The following is a 19366-nucleotide window of genomic DNA, read 5'->3' as shown; positions in this document are numbered from 1 at the left end:
TATATACTTGATTTTTTTAAATTATAATTTCTACTAATTATTAGTAAAAAACTACTATTCTACGTTAAGATTGTTGAAAGTTCATTTTAGAAAAAAAACGAAAATCATAAGGAAATCAAAATGCTTCTAAAAGGGGATCCGAGTTGAAAAGTTACAGTTGAATTAAATTTAAGGTCATCTAAGCGTAACCTCAACATTGGTTTTTTCACATTTTTTTCAAATTCAACTTATTGTTACACGAAACGCGATATCGAGTTGAAATTTTTGGAAATTAAATAAAAAGCACTAAGAAGCATTTTTCTGGTTCTAAATTTTTATAATTATGAAAAAAGCAACAACAAAAAAATGTTACACAAAACAACTTTTGTTATAATTTTGAAAATTTTGGACCAGAAAAACCTTTCTTAGTGCTTCTTATTTAATTTCCCAAATTTTCAACTCGATATCTCGTTTCGTGTTAACGCAAGTTGGGTTTGAAATTTTTTTTTAATTTTTGAGCTTACGCTCACATGGCCTTAAAGCTCAAAACTAAAAGCTTTGAAAAATGGAGCATCATCCTTTGTAACAAAACCGAGCCAAAACCACATTTTTGTCAGAAAATTGAACCTTCAAGAGTTTGAACGTTGTTTCGTATACGACTTAATCGATATAGCTTCCGGTAGAATTAAATTTGCATTTCAAAGGAAAAATAGAACTTGTTGAAATTGGATGCCCCTTTTTTAAGGATAGGGAAGACTTTCTTGTCTGGTTATAAATTATACAAGATACAAGGATTATCATTCTGACTGATTAAAATGGTAGTCTTAAGATTTAGCTGGAGGGACCACGACTTGATGTGTTATTAAGATTAAAAAATTTCAATCAATCAGATGTAGAAATCGCAGAGTAGGAACATTCTAATTAATTACCCTTTTAATTATTTTCTGCAGATGCATTATTCGTACTGCATTTTAATCTCAAAAATTATTTATAAAACTATAAATATTTTTTTCGAATTATAAAACTTCAAATAATGATAATGGATTAAGAGGGCTATCTACTAGCGTGGGAACTCTGAGTTAAGTGTGCGAGAGAGATAGAAATATGATAAGCGCGCCCAAAAGGGTGGAGCTTGTTAGTGACAACAAAAATTATGACAGCCAATCATAGTTGAAATATTTTCAGAAAAAAAAAGGTAGGTGGTAAAAAAATTTTGAAAAAAATTGCCTGGGAGAAAGTCATCATCAGGAGACCGTCACCTTAAGTCAGGCATTGTTTGGAAACCACTACCCTTGCGGCGGGTGGTAGTTTGTCGAGCGGACGGTTTTCGGCCTCGCGAGACCTTCCCATTGTTTGAGATTAGACACAGCGGAGAAAAATCCGAATTTTGTACAATATTAATTAATAAAATTTTAATATACTGCATTAGCATCGTTATATTATTCTGAGTAAATCAAAAAAAAGGTTAATAAAAATCGGTCAATATTTTTAATCTCAGCCGCATAGGTTCCTATTCCCCAAAAGGGAATAACCTTTTAGATAACCTCACAGAGATGTCTTCTATTCCCCAAAAGTGTTCAGATTTCGAGATTATTTAATTCCTTCTAATAAGTTCACAAAATATATGTAATAAATTGTTTTAATTCCTTCAAGTGGAATATATAATTTGAAAATTTAATCAATTCAAGTCCGCTTCTCCAGAGTTAAAATTATTTTAATTCACACATTAAAATAGATTTCTTTTATGCATTTTTTAAGGCGTTTAAATAAATTATTAAAATGTAAATAAATATAAATTTGAATATTTTTCAAATTTATAAGTTTAGAAAGATTTAATAATAAAACATAGGTTAAATAAATGTTTTCGTTAAATTTTGCTAAGTCAATTGAGAGGAATAGGATTTTCACATTTTCTGTTCCCGTTGCAGGATTTTTAGACGGAGGAAAAATTGCGTATTCATAAAAATAGAAATTCTTCTGAATGTAACGCTTATTACCAGGTTCCTGCCTCTTTTGCGAATCCAAGCATACCGTACAAGTAATAATTGTTAACAATAGTTTTTCATTAACTAACCGTGAGGAGTCGAAATAAAGTCTGAGACGTTGAAAATATTTTATTTATTTATTATTTTTTATATTATTTTATATTTTAAATATGTTTTGATCAGACCAAAACATATGATGGAGATCATTTCGAAATATACTTGATATCAAATACAAATTTGGATTGAAATTTCTCATTCTACTAGAAAAAGTCGTTTTTAATATAAGAATCTTATTTTTTTATTGTTAAATAATCATTATAATCCGTGAAATTATTCTTCAAAAGTAGGGTAACTTTGAACAAGTATGTTTTTCATATAAATATCAATTATTAAAATTTGTGCTAGCAGTGCTATCCTAGTACAGATTCCTGGAGTCGCAGTACTGGGAATCTATACGCAGCCATTACTGGCTGGTAACGCTTCACAATGCTGCCTTGTACTCGTTCTGTACTGGCAAACCGCCGGTGGACGTTTCCGTACGTTTTTCGTAAAGGATCTAGCCTATTAATTTTCTATATTTTAGAAATAATCATCACAAGGAGTAATTTGTTGTAATTAGCATTTTATTTTTGAAACATTGCTGCGTTAGGCTGACGAATTATATTTATCATATTTAATTCAATCACACATAAATTGGCGTGCGTCAGGTGAACGAGCTGATTATCAGTTGAAACAGTAGTCGTAAAACAAAGTTGACTTCAAAAAGAAACAATATATTTTACACAAGGATGATGTAAAAAAGAACATTAGTCACTTTTTATTCCATACATTAATTCGTGGTTAATCACAATCCATTTCATGTCTATACCCATTTTTGAATTATCTTGAATCTTACAAATATTTTTAAAGATTTGTTTAAAATTTATAAATTTATAAAGACTCCGAGAACTTTGAAAGAGATTACAATAATTTGAAGAAATTTTCAAGATTTTTGGGTGCTTTATAAACTTCAAAGACATTTTCACCAGCTTTTAACGTAGATTTTGAGGGATTGAACAAATATCAATGTACTTCAATACATTTTCCATGCAGTCGTAAAATATAATTTCAATATTTTATTATATTTTTAAATATTCCATTTCATTTTCAACATATGTGAACAATTTCAACGGATTTCCAAGGGTTTTAATAATTTTATGGAGTCAATCTCAATTTTAGCCAAGCCCAAATTTATTGACGCTGTAGCAACCTACGAAATTTACAACTCACTCTGATTCCTTAGTTGCAGAATCCCTTTCCGGAGAAATAATTCTCACAGAAATTTGTGAATATCTAAGCTTGCCAAAGCAAGGAACACAATACTTGAAAGCATTGTTCACAATTATAAATGATGTGTTATGCTTAGATTGGATTGTTATGCTTTTCGAGACATGTCGTTTAGACGTAATTTCTCCGAAAGTATTGTGACAAATATGACTTATGTAGTATGTCTGGATTCGGGAAATAACGAACTATGTGTATGAGTTATCAAAAGTGAAATAATATTTATTATATCAAAAATAGGCGCAAATCCATTGCGCGTCAGAGTAGTATTTTTAGCATATTTTTGGGAACTTTAAAATTTTATTAATTTCATTGGTGCCAACGAGAAAATTCAGAAATGAATCCAAGAAGGTTTTCTTGAGAATGGTGCCAGATGTGAATTCCAGTTTGCGTAGGTATAAGTGACCTTACGAGCCCGGCAACTTTCCGGGGTGAGGTAAAGGGCATGCATTGCATTGAGGACAACAGTGTGGGCGTGCCTAACGCTCTCTCTAGCATTTGGCCGCTACGATCGGTAATTACTTGCATTAAATTTAACCAAAAACACTGTTCCTTTATGCATGTTTTTTAGCATTTATTTAAAAGCAATATATCTTTAATACATGCTAATCTTTACAGAAAGACTTTATCTAAGTTTCTGCGAAATACAATTTTCGACATAATCATTAAAAGCCGAGATATTGGCCTTCAAAAGCAAGGTAACTTTGACGAATCATATTTTTAATATAATAAACATTATTTCACTTTTAAAAACACATACCCATAGCTTATTATTTTCCGAACCCAGAAATACCACATAAGTCATATTTTTCACAATACTTTCGGAGAAATTACACCTAGACGACATGTCTCCAAAAGCCCACGTACACAGCCCTCTTAATAATGCATTGTGCTATAGGTGCGGGAAGTACGCAGTTTCAGATGAGAGTGAAGTTTGCTGTACGAGCCAGAAAAGATGAGCCCATCGCCAGTAATCTTCACACTCATTTTTGGAAGAGGCGAGGTAATGATTTCTGCAGTCCTGGATAGTAATTTTTAATCAAAATGCGCAATCGTAATAGTTAGAAAGTCTTTTTAAAACTGGTTTTTACCACGTTTGACATTGGCCACTTCCCGCGTGGTATACATGCCTCGAAAAACAAACATTCCATGCATGTGTTACAATTTTCCTTTGAATGTTGAAAGAAAGTGCATAAAAAATTCAGTATTAAGTTACATCCACAATACCTACATTATTAATTTCTTTATTTTAGGTATAAAGAATGTTTCTTAATTTTGAAAACACCCTCAAGAATTAGCCACTTGTTTTTTTATAACTGTATCATTTTATTCTCAATAATGGCCTCGAACACCGGATAACGAGCAGCTTCTAGTACTCCAATCGAATCGCTGACTCGTAAATTGCAATGACAATCGCGTTATCTCGATCACCGAGGTCGCTTTAACAATAAAAAACCGTCTCGCTGGCCCAGTGCTTCTTGCAAACATGATTTTAACTTTAACAAGCATTTTAATCTTGTAACATTCTTACATAGAATCTTTTAGAAATGGAATACAACAATTTAAAATGAAAATTAAAAAATTTCACATCCTTTAATTTATGTTAACCAAAGAAAATGACTTCCCTACCACAAAGATGAATTTTAAATCGACATGATGAATTTTCAACGCAACATTTAATTATTGACCAAAAAGATACATTTTTATCAAAATATTTAATTTTTAACAAAATAGTTAATATTGTAATCAAATTATTAAACTTTCAACTTACGAATATGAATTTGCAACCAAATGGCCGAATTTTCAAACAAAAAATAATAAACTTCAACCAACAACAGTTACGTTTTCAAAAAATAATTGAATTTTTTATGAGAATAAATTTTCAACTAAACAATCAAAACCATATAGCTGAATTAACAACGCATAAAGTTTGATTTTCAACAAAATGGCCAGATTTTTAAAACAAAAAGATAAATTTTCAACCAAAAATTAAATACTTTAATTTACAGTTTAAAAAATTGGCACAGAAATAAATTTTTACTATTTAAAATCTCCCAACACAGACAGGCCGCAGCAGCAGACATAAAATCACGGAGATTTTTAAGAACGCCTTTTTTCTTTCACAACTGGCGACGAGAATCCATCCTGTTTACAAGGGTTATATTCTGTTATCAGGATCGCTATGGTTTTACCGAGAGAACCGGTTAAAGATAAACTTTAAAATGATAACGTGAATTTATATTTTTTAACCAAAAATCCTTCACATGTTCAATATATAAGATTTTTAACGTTTTAATTGTGTATTTTAACGTAATTTAATTTTAAAATGTTAAGTTGAATAATGTTGAGAACTTCCATTCTCTACGCAGGAATTATTGAGCGTTTGAATAAAAGAATTTTAAGCTTCAATTGTAAAAGTTTAAAATTTTAAAAATTCAAAACCCAGGACCATAATACGATCGAAAATTTACTTGAAAATATTTTTTAAAATATTTTCAAGAATCCCCAACTTCTTGCTTGCTGGTAATAAATCGATGAGGTTGAAGTCGTCACATACTTTTACTATTGAATCGAATAATTTAATAATAATAATTTTACGCTGAAAACGAGAATTTTTATTTAAATGTAAGGACTGTTATTATTACGGAATGTTCCCTGAAACTAACCGGTTAAATATAGCGATATAGCTATAATTACGGAATTTTTCATAACGTTAGCTCTGAATGAGCTTGAACAGGATTAGTTTTACGGAACATTCCGTGATAGACAGTTTCTTAAATTTATGAGTACAGATTTCCTGGATATCCCGAATTTCACGGGTCGCTAAACACATTGGTTTAGAACATTTTCGTTAAAGTTTAGTAAACTTTTCTTCATACGAATTTTTTGCATGAAAAAATTGAGTCTGCATAGTCGCATAGCAGCCTCTAAGGCTTTTAATGTACTTTTAATACCAATGGTAAGAGTAGCCAGGCCATTATGCAGCTTTCGTTGGTCGAACAATAGACCGTCGATTGACTCATTCAACCAAGTTCAGCAGAATTGCTCTCGAGTTTAAAAAATGTAAATTTTATTGTCTTAACAAAAAAAAAGATATTATCATTGAATTCTTGCACTATAAAATCTAGAGCACTAGAAGTCATCGCTTGATATCAAAAAATGAAAACTACCTGAGGTACCCAACGCTTTATACTCCTAATTTCTAACAATGTGCCCTTGAGGCTGAATCACTCAAGAATGCCTTCAGCTGTTATATACCTGCGCGGCGTATGCAAACATTTACTGAAGGATTGAAAGTTACCTAATTTTAACCCACTTGGGCTCGAGCTCTGATGTTTAGGAACACGTGATGTGTCACTTCTGAGTTATTTTTCCGGTCAATTCTTTATCTATGCAGTTCAACTTTGGACTGGAGTTTTTCTCGAGAAACGAAAGTGAGGATATAAGAACTTACATTGGGCATGTTACAATCTAAAAAAAATTTCCATTATTTTAATTAAAATATCTGTCCCACTTGGATCAGTTGAATAGTGCAATATAAAAACACTGGATTTTTAAAATCATTATTTGGTATCGAAAAGTCATTTCAAAGTATATTGAAACAAATTTTATAATGTTAAGCACCGCGTAAAATGGAACTAAGCGGCTCCTGTTTTTGGATTTTCACATTAAAATGCAAGGAGGAATTTAAATGAGGTATTAATGGTCTATATATGTAATCACTATATGGCCCTCTTTCATACTATTAAACACAAAAACACATTTAATTCATAAACAACTATTTATCATCCCTTGAAGTGTGAGCGATTCTACTTCGAAATCTGGGAGTAAATTACTCACTCTAAAAAAAGGTAAAGAAAAGTGCTTGATAGAAAAACCTTGCAGAAAAAAGAATTATTTATAAGCTTTATAATCATTTTAAAGAAAATAAAGTTACTAAGCAGTTATTTCAATATTAAATCATCTGTTTATTGTCGCTTGGAACATATAACCAGATTTTTCACTTTACCTCACATGTAAGTAAGTCAGTCATATTACAATACATCTTATAATTGATGAGCTGGTGTCTCCTGCACGCGCAGCTTAATTCTGTGAACCTAGACAGGGCCTTTTTGAATAAAATCGTTATATTTTCCCAATTCAAAAGATCCCACCTTATCATTTCTCTGGTAATTTCGCTTCTTGTTAATCTGTAAGACTCCAAATGCATACACAGAAATTCCAAAAAACATACAAACATAATCTACAAATCTAGAGGAATATAACAAATTGTATAACTGCAATAAAATGAACTTGAAAATATATACAAAGTAATGTCTACTAGAATTGTGATAGTGGTATTATAACGTAATCTAGTATATTCTTATTTAAAATATAAAACTTAAATTCCTGAAAAAAAAACCCCCGAGAATCGTGCAATAGGGTCCTTTTGGCGTGATAATCCGTAACGCGAGATCAAGAGGGTTGTTAATTTGGACCAGACGGAATTGACTAATTAGTGCATCATGTAACAGGGATTATGGTAGTGTGTGGGGCATTGAGGGCTGCAGCCAGACACCCCCACCCTTCCCGATTTCGTCTCTTCTCTTTCACCCCACTAACTCTCTTTCCCCCCTCCTTACTTCACCCTCAAATCCATACACTCCACCCACGTTGAGGAGGTGACTGACTCACGCATGCCACGACTTCACGTACGAGCATTTACCCCCCTTTGTCTTTCTCTTTTAGGCTTTTTCCCTTCTTCTGACTGTCCGTCTATCCCACCCTCTCAGCCCTCTTTTTCCTCACCAAAAGAGAAATTCAAGGGTGCATAGGAAATGCATATCCGTGACAAAAAGAAAGGGACTAACGATTCAGACAAATCGCGGAAGAAATGAAAAAAGTGAAAAGGCTTCGTCCGTCCTCAACTGTCGATTCAACGGTAGGGAAATTAATTGCTGCCTTTTACAATTACTCGAGGAGGGAGTTATGCTATCTTCAATTGTTAAACTCTTTTCGAATGATAGAGATATATTCTTTTTTTATTTAAAATTTCGCGCGGCTAATAGGACTTCCCAGGTGAAAATACACGGCTGACCCAGTACATATTGCCGGATTTCCAAAATACTGGGCACATGTACTGCGCCAGTACTGGCGTGCGGTATAGACGCCGTACTGCACACTAGCAGTTCAGTACTGGGAAATTTCTGGCATCCGAAAATGCCAGTTTTAATTTAAAAGATAATCAAAAATCATTGAATTGTTTTTAGGAATCCACCAATATTGTTTGATTGCGAGTATTTTCTCTATAATTATGTATGGTCCTGCTTAGCATGAATACATTTACATCTATCACATTTCTTAACATTATATTACAAATGAATTTCCATGTAAATGATTTCGTGAGGTTTTACGGGCAAAAGATACTCACCAAGTTTTAGTTCAATGGCATAATATTCAGAGGTGCCCCGATCGATTTGAAATTTCCCATGTAATATATACATGGAGAAAACTGAGCGAAACCTTGAAAATGTTAAAATTTTGTGGAAATTAACCTGAATATAACGCCTACCTATAACATTTTTAAGGTTTGACTCAGTTTTCACCATGTAAATTACATGGACAATATTAAATCGGTTGAGACATCTCTAACTCTAAATACTGTACGCTAGAACTCGAACTTGGTGGGCATATTTTTTTCATCCAACTTCACGAAGTCATCTACATGAAGCAAGTTCTTTGAAAAAGAATGTCATCCTACAAAATAAGAACTACCCTTATCCGTAGAGCAAAATAACATATTAAATTATTGCCCTTTAGTAATTTTTTTGATTTAAACTAGTAGGGTGTCGGAAAAATTTCATTTTCAAAATTCCCGTACTTTTCCTAGATTTTTCATTTTTCCTGGCCATTACATTCAAAGACCATAATTTGAATCTTGAATTTTCAATGAAAAGATGAAATTGATACCAAAACGGATGAATTTAAAAAAAAGGACGAATTTTTACCAAAATAGTACAACTTTCAACCATACAGATGAATTTTCTCTAAAGCAGTTGAATTATTATTTGGTCGATAATATGAATTTTCAAAAAAAAAGTTAATTTTCAACCGAACAGTTACATTTTTAATAAAAGGGGAACAAAGGTATAACCAAGAAGATTAGTTGTTACAAAAAAGTAGAATTTTCAACTAAAAAGATCGATTTTAAACAAAAAATGGGAAATTTACACTTTCAGTTAAAAAATAAATTTTTTTGAACAAATTAATTGAACTTTTACCCGCGTAGATGAATTTTTAATTTAAAAGGATCAATTCTCATCAAAATATTTAAACTTTCAACCAAAGTAATAATTTTCCAACCAGAATAATGAATCTGTAATTGGAATCATTAAATTTTCAGTTAAAAAATTTTCAACTAATTTTTAAGCAAAAAATAACGAATTTGCAACCAAAGAAGATAAATTTTCAACAAATAATGTAATAGTAGATATTTCCACCGAAAAATGTTTTAATTTTAAATAAAAAAACTGTTAAATTCAACCAATGAGATCTATATTTTGACCAAATAGTTGAATCCTCAGTAAAAAAAGATTAGCTTCCAGCCAGAAAGTAACATTTTTATCCAACAAATATGAAAACACCACTAAAGCAGATGAATTTTTAAACCAAAAATATGAATTTTTAAACCAAAAATATGAATTTTTGAAAGAAATAGTTGACTTTTCGATGGAAGAAAAAATATGAGATAAAAGTGTAATAAAAATGTATTATCCCTGACAGCTTTTTAAAGTGCCTTTTATAGAACTTCTCTGGCTATTGCAAGCTTTTATTAAATTTCCTCACGTTCCCTGACCAACGAAATTTCTTGATTTCCAGATTCTCCCTCATCTATACGGCCACCCTGATATACGCCTGTATGGAGTACTCTAGTCCTAATGAAGTTAAAAGCGCGAATTTTGTGAATGAATGAAGTTGTAGCCCAGCTGAATATTTCCAAGATAAAAGGAGATTTTGGAGTGGAAATTTCTTCACCAGGATGTCAGGAACAAAGCGAGGCACATTTTACTCGGAGACAAGGCAAGATAAAATGCAGGGCCCTAAAAATATCTTTCCCGCGCTTATCGTACCCTCCCGCCGAGATAGCGAACCAGCACTTGCTGCACGTGCATCGTGCGTGTGTTTAAAAATGCACTCACACACGTACCTTTTGCTCTGAAGGGTGTCTGCGTCCATGATACACGTTGCAAAAGGTCGATTCAGGAATGGATTTTCGCCGAAGGATTAAACGTTACAGTTCGCAATTCTCAACCGATTCACTTTTTTATTTTTCAATTACTCAGTATAAAATTCCTAATTATCTTATGGCTGCCGATTTTGGATTCTGTTTATTTGAACAGTATTATATTAATAAAGATATCGGAAAAAATGGTAAAATCGAAGTATTATATTTTTAATGGATTAAAAACAATGCAAATGGAAGTAAAAATGATTTTAAAAATGCATTAAAAAATGCCAATTGAATGTAAATAGTTGGGTTCAAAATTAAAATGATGACTTAAAAATATACATAAACGAATGCGCATGTTTAATTATTTTTCAAAGTTTTTTAAATATGAAAATCACATGGAGTTTAAAGCTTTAGGATATCTGATACAGAATCTGTGTGAAAAATTAATATAAACCATTTTTATAAACAACTTACGTTGACAAACCTCAAAACTATCATTTTCAATTTGGCTGAGAGCAAATAAAATAAGTTACCCCTGTGGAATTTTATAATCATAAATAATGTTATATTATTATTATATTTTATATTATTTTTATTATTAATATTATTAGTAATCGCTTTAATTTTGAAACTAATTATTTACATTCAATTAGCATTTTTAATGGAAATGTTAACAATTTTATGTCCATTTTCATTATTTTAAATCCATTAAAAACGTAATACTTCGATTTTGTCATTTATTGTGATATATTTATTAATGTAATACTTTTCAAATAAACAAAATCAAAAATCGGCCACCTTAAATTTGTTAGAAATTCTATACTGAGTAATTAATTTTAAAAAAATTAATCGGTTGAGAATTGCGACCTGCAGCTTAATCTTTCCCCGAAAATCCATTCCTGAGCCAGTGTGCCGTCACGATGCCCTCAAGAACTTATGCGCCCAGACACAACATCCGATACTTATCCTCATACCAGAAGCCTTCTTTAATTAGTAATCATTATTTAAATTTGAAAAATAATCAGTTTGAAAAAAAAGAGTCAATTATTTGCCTGGCAATAAACTTAAGTGCTTTGGCTGAAATGTAATTAAGGTAAATGCTAGAGTGATCGGAAGCTTGCGGCGGATTCTGAATATTCAAAAATGTATAACTTTATGTTATTAATTACTTGTTAAGTCATCACGTAACATTTTAATAACTCTAAAGTTATAAATACAAAAATGCTTGAGTTATCGACAGATTCGACACCTGAGTATTCAAGTGTAAATTAAAAATATTGGTTTTATTATTGTATTTTTACAAATCTTTTACCAAAAAGATATAGCGATTCGCCGTCAACCAGTGGAGTGACGATAACTCCCTCACTGACTTTCGTAGGTAAAAAAAAGACGTTTTGTACAAGCCTCTAATATATCAAAATTATTTTTACTGATAATGAGGTCTAACCTTGCTCATCTTTTCTTATCGACGACAAGTTTCAAAGTCTCCTTTATTAAAAAGCGAGTTTTATTACCTCCGTGTTGACATATATCAACCCAATCGGAATTCAGTAGCAAATTTATTTAATGTGTAGAAAAAAATTGCTTTTATCAAAGTTGGGTGAAGATTACACATTCAATAATCGAATAAAAAATTATACTAAAATGAAAGTCATTTTGATTTCTACCCAAATGATTATAGCATTTTATTTTACTCAAAGTGTCTATAATTAATGTAAAGCGTTTAAGTTTGAATTTTTGATAAATTTGTAAAAAGAAACGTCATATTTACACTTTGATAAAAATGCAATGAGATATATAAGCCCGCAGGTTGTTGTTGATCTCGAATGGGTCAAGTCACACAATTTTAGAATAGTCACCTTATCTACACTACGTTATCGTTACTCTGGAGGCCAAGGCTCAATGACGTATACGAGCTCGCTATGAGCTCGGCGATCCTGACATTTTATCAAGTCATTGTTAATTAATTTATGTCTGCATTTACTGTCGATCTACCTTACTTCGTGTTTCTTGAACGAATAATCATTTCCATAATAAGTCTGTCAGCGAGAAAGTGAACTTATCCAAGGGAAAGTTTGAAAAATGCAACCATTGCGTTAGAAAGACAATTATTGTATATGAATAGGAATGAAATTCCAATATTATCCATTCAAGAAATTTCTGAAGTCAGAAATCTGTCTCATTGATATTACTTTCGCTTTTTGTTAGAAGCTTATTTACTATCTAGAGCGATTAAATTAAAGATCAATTAGCTTACCAGCAGAAAAAAATCCCCCATCATTTCCTGATTTTCAAAAATGCCTCTATTCTAATTTTTAGAAGTTAATTTTGTTATTTTAAGTAAAGTTGTTGTCTAGGCTAGTGAAATGTTCAAATAATAAAGAGAAAACTAGGCGGTACATATATTCCAGGATACGTTGCGTGAAGATCGTCACCAAAGTCACCTGGACGTTCGCTTCTGATAATTTAATGAATTTAAATTGTTAAATGCAACGAAGGCATTTATAAAGAAATGTATAAATAAATTATTCAAGGAATCTTTCAAAACATGTCTAAAATTACGGAGCGGTATCACTTTCAAATGTTATGCCTTATGGTAGGAAGAATTACATAATAGTTGTATACTAAAAGAAAATCGAGTCGGTGGAAATTGCTCAACTTGAGTGTCTAGGAAAATCTCACGTGGCGTTGATCTACGCTAATAATTATTTTCGGATAGGCTCTTTGTTTTGAAAGTCTTGTTGTTAAGTAGACAAAAAAAATTAAATCGTATATGCTATTGGCAATTTTATCGATCTATCAATACCATTCATAATTATTTAAAGATTCGTAAAATAATTTTCTACAGGAAATTGCAGAAAATGATTAATTATTAATTAATTTTTGGAAGTCAGATTTTTGTTGATGAAATTTTTTCACGAGATAACAATAGTACTTTGCTAACTTTAAGATACGAATAAATCGTTAAAACAATATTCTATACTTGACAAGTTAGTCACTAAAGAAGGATGTTAAAAACGTTGTTTAACATGGAAGAGTGTAAGACAATATATCCTTAATCAACGAGACAGTCATAAACACTAAACATATAGTGCATGAAATGATTCTGCGAAGACATGTGATATTTGGATATCGCTAGTCAAGGCGACCTTGTAAAGTGCATTGGTAATTATCGTTCACTGATGTCTTCCGAAGAAATCTGGTAATTTGTTATTTAGCGATTATGTATGAGATTGAAAATTCGGTAAAACTAGACTCAACTATATGTAGAAAGTGAATTTAAAGCAGAATAAATTCTTTAACTCTTTTGTGATATCTAAAAATGACGAACATCATACGAAAGAATTAATCAACCTCCCGCGAAGAATATATGATGAAATTAACGAGGGCAAGGTGATATAAAAAATATCCAATAAAGATATTTTACTATATTCATTTTGTAGATTGTATATTAATGATAATCATTGATATTTCAATTTTATTGTATAGATACACATATGCAAAAATCTCATTGTTCTCTATTTTGCAATTATGATCTTTATAGTTAATGAAGAAAGCACTTCAAGTTTAGGGAAAAAAAACACCAGGGCGTCCATTAAAGAGTAGGAACAAAATTTCTGATCTTTTCCCTGTTTGCAAACATTTTCCCAGTAATTGAAATTAATAACATTTTAACCTTCAATATTAATGTTTTTTGCGTATATTTAGTGTTTAATACTTAACATAAGCGAAATTCAAAACACTTGAAATGAAAATTTAAACGGTTATAATTCATCAATTTTAAATTTCGACTTCGGGCATCTATTATCTAACACCTATTTGATTCCTACATTACCGACATGTTTTTTTGGCAAACTCGTGTTGTCTACGCGAAATGAGATATCTAGTTGAAAGTTTACGCAATTCAATTAAAGGCATATGATGAAAGGTTTTTTCTGGTAATGCAGGCTTATATGATTTAAATAAATGTTTTTAAAAGATATAAAAATGTATACTAGATAAGCCCTCCTTTATGCCTTTTTTGTAATTTCGCAAATTTTGAACTTGATATCTCACTTCTTATGGACTTGGGCTTAGCGAAAAAACATGTGGGTAAGGTAGGAATCGGATTATTGTTACATGGACTTAAATAATGTATAATTTTAAATTGGATCATTTCATTAAGTTTAATTCCAATAATTACAATTAGAAGCCTCAACCATTAAACATCTCCAGATGAGAATTACTTAAGGTAATTGTTGTGCCAAAAACCAGATCTCTGAAAAAACATTTGTTTTTTTAAGATTAGAAGAAACAAAAAAAATATTACCCAGGTTGCCATTTAAAATAAAAAACGTTATGTTTAATGTAAAATTTTTAACTTGCAGGTAAAATTTGTTTTAAAAGTGTCATTCAGCAATTGATTTAATGCTTAATTTCACTTCTTACCAATTTTTGAAAAATGATTCAATTTTATTTAATAATGGCTTCTTTTCGGAAAAACATTCTCTACGTATGCGCATTTTGAGTAACTCCCATAAAACTCAATCCCTGGGGATTTTTGGTCGCTGATTATGAATCAGAACTTTAAATTACGTACTATTTTTGGCCACGTCTATTTGGAGTCTACCAGTTAACTGGTTAAATTCAATAATCTTAATAAAATTGGCAAGAAGCGACAATCAAACAAAAATTCAATTGCAAAAAATAATGAGGCCAGATTTTTGACAATACCTTAAGATTTTCATTCCTCATGAGAGAAGAGTAATTCAAATTAATTAAAATTTTCTTTTTGCTTTCAAATTGAAACCATTTTAGTACTAAAACTGAACATTTTTTAGTTAAAATATTTTTTAAATTCCGAAAAAACGTTAGAAACTCAGTAAACTGAACATTTGAAAAATAAAGAGTCTTAAAAGTAACTATTTTGGAATTTAAGCTTTCCAAACTGAATGATTTTGAAGTTAAAGCCTTAAAAAGTATCAGATTTCATGATTAGGCACTGCGAATCGAACTCATTAAAATATTGACAATATCCAGAAAATAAAGTAATTTTTCTGTCCTGGAATTTTTTCTACAAATTTTATTTCCGAATGAAATTTCAAAAATATTCTATATTTCAAAGATAAATATTTTATATGTGGATATCACAATCTGATAATTATAAGATTGAGATAAAAGTAACGCGTGGGAGACTCTGTTAAACAAGATACAATCCTTTAGTTCTGAGGAAAAATGAAAATTTGTAGAAAGCGTATCATCGACTATATCAAATTGTAACAAGGAATTGCTTCGTATCAAAAGTAGATTATACAACCTCAAGAGCAAAACTTGCAAACCGAATGAAGACATCAATCACATCAGAAACAAAAACTTCCAAATGGAAAGAATCATTTTTAAATGCTCCTTGGGTTACTTATCAGGCCTTTGATAATGACCTACATGAAACCAGAACCAAGGACATATTTTACTCCAATAAAGCTCCTCTCAATCCAGAATTAAACATGGACCTTACCGAGATCAGGAATAGAACTGGTAGGTTCCTCATGATGACCTTTGCCTTCAGCGGATGGTCTTGCCCTTGGAGGAGGTGGAGGTGGTGGCGGTCTCATGCTAGAGGTCGAGCTAACCACAACCGAAGGTGGCGGTGGTGGTTGTCCTGGTCTCATAGAATGTGAATTTCTCATTTGATTTTGAGGTGACATCAAAACCGTTTCCCCTCGAACATGCACCGATTGTTGTGGGGGTCTAGGACACCATCCATGCAGCACCCTGATAGCGCTTCGGACTTCCGCCTGGAGCTCTGCTGCCCTGTCCCTTGCCGTATGAGCCACTTTTGAGCCTTAATCCCGCTTCCGCGGTCACAGAAGGATAAAAAAACTGCCAAATCACTCACACATGTGTCACTCAACAATCGTCGAGTTAGTTATACAAACTATGTTTTCACTTATTATTCCTCACAAGTTCACAGGGAGCAGCGATGCACCACAAGACACTTTTAGGAAATAATCTAAATTCTCACTAGTTCGACCTGAATTATATTTATCACATAACATGTATCATTCTCTGGAGTATTACTTCAGCCTTATCGCCAACACCAGTTTTATACCCTTCACTCACATTAAAGCTGAGTTATCGTACGTAATTGTTATTGCAGCCGGTGCGCGCAATGAGCCTAGTGCCTACTGCGCGAAGCGAGCAAGTTTAAGGTCAATGTCGCTCGCGTGCTACCACACAATTGTTCCTCCTAGTTGCTCAACTTCTACCGAGTAAAGACCAACTCTCGTAACTCTTTTATCTCTTATCATGAGTTTTGCAAGCACTTTCAAAGTCCTTATAACCGAGGGGCAATTTCGAGCTTTTATTGATCTCATTGATGATCTCAAGTTCAAGGTAAATGAAACAGAAAATTATCCATATATTCGCATTTCCAATCACTGACCGACCCATGAGAAGCTGATACGGCTCTCCAGCAAACGCACTCGACCGACGACACTTTGGAAATAAATCGGAGCGAGTCAGAATGAGAGACTCCCCTTTTTCCCCCACTAGATCGCGACGTCCGTCCGTCACGAGTGAGGGCGACGTGTGACTGTGTGAGTTTATCTGAGAATGAGTTTGTATATCAGAGAGGACTCCTTTTCCCCTTTATCACGTGCTTCACCCTCTCAAGATGATATCCTCGGGTTCTGATTTAAACCGCACGTGTTGCTACCAATTCCAATTAACCATGAACCAAATGACGGATTTGATTGAAATTTAATGAAAATTTCTATACATTTTTGAGTCCACAGCTGGTCCAATGCTCCATTTAATCAATGTCCTGATGTGGTATCACTGTGTCACTCCGATCGACGTACCGACAACCGTCGGCGGTGCCGGCGAAAGTGAGAGTGTGGCCGGCAGTGTGGATCCAGCAGTGCATAAGCTGCCGGCGCAACCGTGCTCACCATGCGCTCACCCCACAGTCACTCTCCTGCCCTCTCTTTGCGGTCTTTCTCTCTCGCACTTTCGCGAACACGCTTGACGCCGCGTGGAGCATATCGCGCCTATTGCTATATTAGTATATCTATATACCTATTTTGTATTGTACATAGTCTGTAATACCATATAGATATAGAGTCAAGCTCAGCGTGACAGCCCGCGCAAGGCGCCGCAACATAGCGTTCCAGAGCGCTGCTATCCTGCTCTTCCAGATATATGTAGTCATATACGAGGGGAAAAGTGGACACACCGTGGGCATCGGTTCCACTACGACCCCACAGACACAGTCTCTTCTCTACGTGGGGCAAGCCAGCTTCTTTCTCCCTTGAACGCACCTCCCTTTTCAATCTCTTCCTGATAATACGCTTGCGCCAACAGGCGCGTTGAAAGAGAAGTGTCTCGAGCTTTCGCGCGAGACTTTGCACCCCCAAAATGCCCTTATGCAATCATATGAATGTCTAGACATGAAAAATACACTGATAAGAAAAGGTGGACTAATTTTAAATTTTTTGTTATGTTTATCCAAATTGATAAATGAGCTCGTCAGTTAATGAGTTAAGTCAAATTGAGTTTAGTTAGGGGCTATTTAAAAATCACGTGTTTTGTTAGAAGGAGGGGGTCAATTCTAATGCCATAAAATGGCGAAAAACTAAAGAAAAAGTAGGAAAATCGAGCGACAGGGGCGGGAAGGGGCGGGGTCAAAAATCGACGCGAAATGAGCCTCGTGGTTCATGAAAACCCCCTTTGCGTCATGGTGAGCCCCAAAACGAACCACTCTATATTCGCAGTTTTTTATTACTTCAACCACATTTTAAAAAAAATTTACCTTTTTTTTGTTTCTATACAGAGCTAAACATCCTTTGACCATTTTTGCATTTCTGTTCACCATATTGGGTCCGTCATCTTGAATTTTTTTCAAACGAAAATTTTGACTTCAAATTCGAATTCAGCGTCGAAAAAAACCCCCAGAAAACGTATTTACAATAATTTTAGATGTAAGGAAAAATATGTGATTGAAAGGGTTAAGAAAAATTTATGAGTTATAGCTGAAATTTTGTAAGGTCAAAGCTCATAAGCTCAAACATTTTAAGCTAACTCAAACATACGAGCCGGTTCAAAGGCCAGCAAGGATTTTATGACAGTCAGCATTGTGGCATTTCTTGAGATGCTGAATACGGGGTCGAAATGAAGCATCCAATTTGCCACCTTAAATTTGTACATTCTCATCATTCAGATGGAATGTCTGAGATTGATGTGATTTTGGCCCTATCCAGTTTTCATCAATTCTGGATGTTTGGCGACCCCCTGAGCCAGAAAAATAGTTTTTACGAAAATTTCTGCCTGACACTGGCTATTTGTAGGTCTGTCTGTAGTCCGACTATGCAATAACGTTCGAAGGAATTTTATAATTAAAATTTCCTTTTTTTAATTATAAAAACAAGACCATGAAAATACATGTTTCGATAACACTGGATATTATGAATTGTAATACGAGGGTAGTTCAATAAGTCCTTAGAATGAAGTATAAAAACAATTTTTTTTGGGTAAATTTTTTTTATTTTTCAACATAATCTCCTTGGAGCTCTATACACTTGGTCAATCGCTTTTCAAGTTTTTTTAATCCTTCAGAAAAGTGCGTTTTCGGAAGTTTCTCAAAATAAGCACTTACAGAGGCAATGACGTCTTCGTTGTCTAGAAATCTCTGTCCACCGAGCCATTTTTTCAAGTTTGGAAATAAGAAAAAGTCACTGGGGGCTAAATCTGGTGAATACGGTGGGTGTTCGACCAATTCGAAAGTTAGTTATTCAATTTTAGCCATTGAAACGAAGCATGTGTGAACTCGGGCGTTGTCGTGATGAAAGAGAATTTTTTTTCTCGCCAAATGTGGTCGTTTTTTAAAAATTTC

The 19366-nt window shown here is 33.0% G+C and overlaps 1 protein-coding gene across 1 annotated transcript in view; it reads right to left on the bottom strand.

Moving 5' to 3' along the window:
* LOC117175040 (ecdysone-inducible protein E75) overlaps positions 1-16308 on the bottom strand; it is a 195614-nt gene extending 179306 nt beyond the window's left edge. Inside the window, exon 1 of the mRNA XM_033364562.1 lies at positions 15992-16308. Coding sequence (XP_033220453.1) covers positions 15992-16181 — 190 coding nt within the window. The 5' untranslated portion in view covers positions 16182-16308. The remainder of the gene's footprint in view (positions 1-15991) is intronic.
* Between the last annotated feature and the right edge of the window lie 3058 nt (positions 16309-19366).

The sequence above is a fragment of the Belonocnema kinseyi genome, chromosome 6 (assembly GCF_010883055.1).
Source record: "Belonocnema kinseyi isolate 2016_QV_RU_SX_M_011 chromosome 6, B_treatae_v1, whole genome shotgun sequence".
NCBI lineage: Eukaryota > Metazoa > Arthropoda > Insecta > Hymenoptera > Cynipidae > Belonocnema > Belonocnema kinseyi.
Note: the sequence above shows the minus strand (reverse complement) of the source record. Positions and strands in the feature narration are given on the sequence as shown.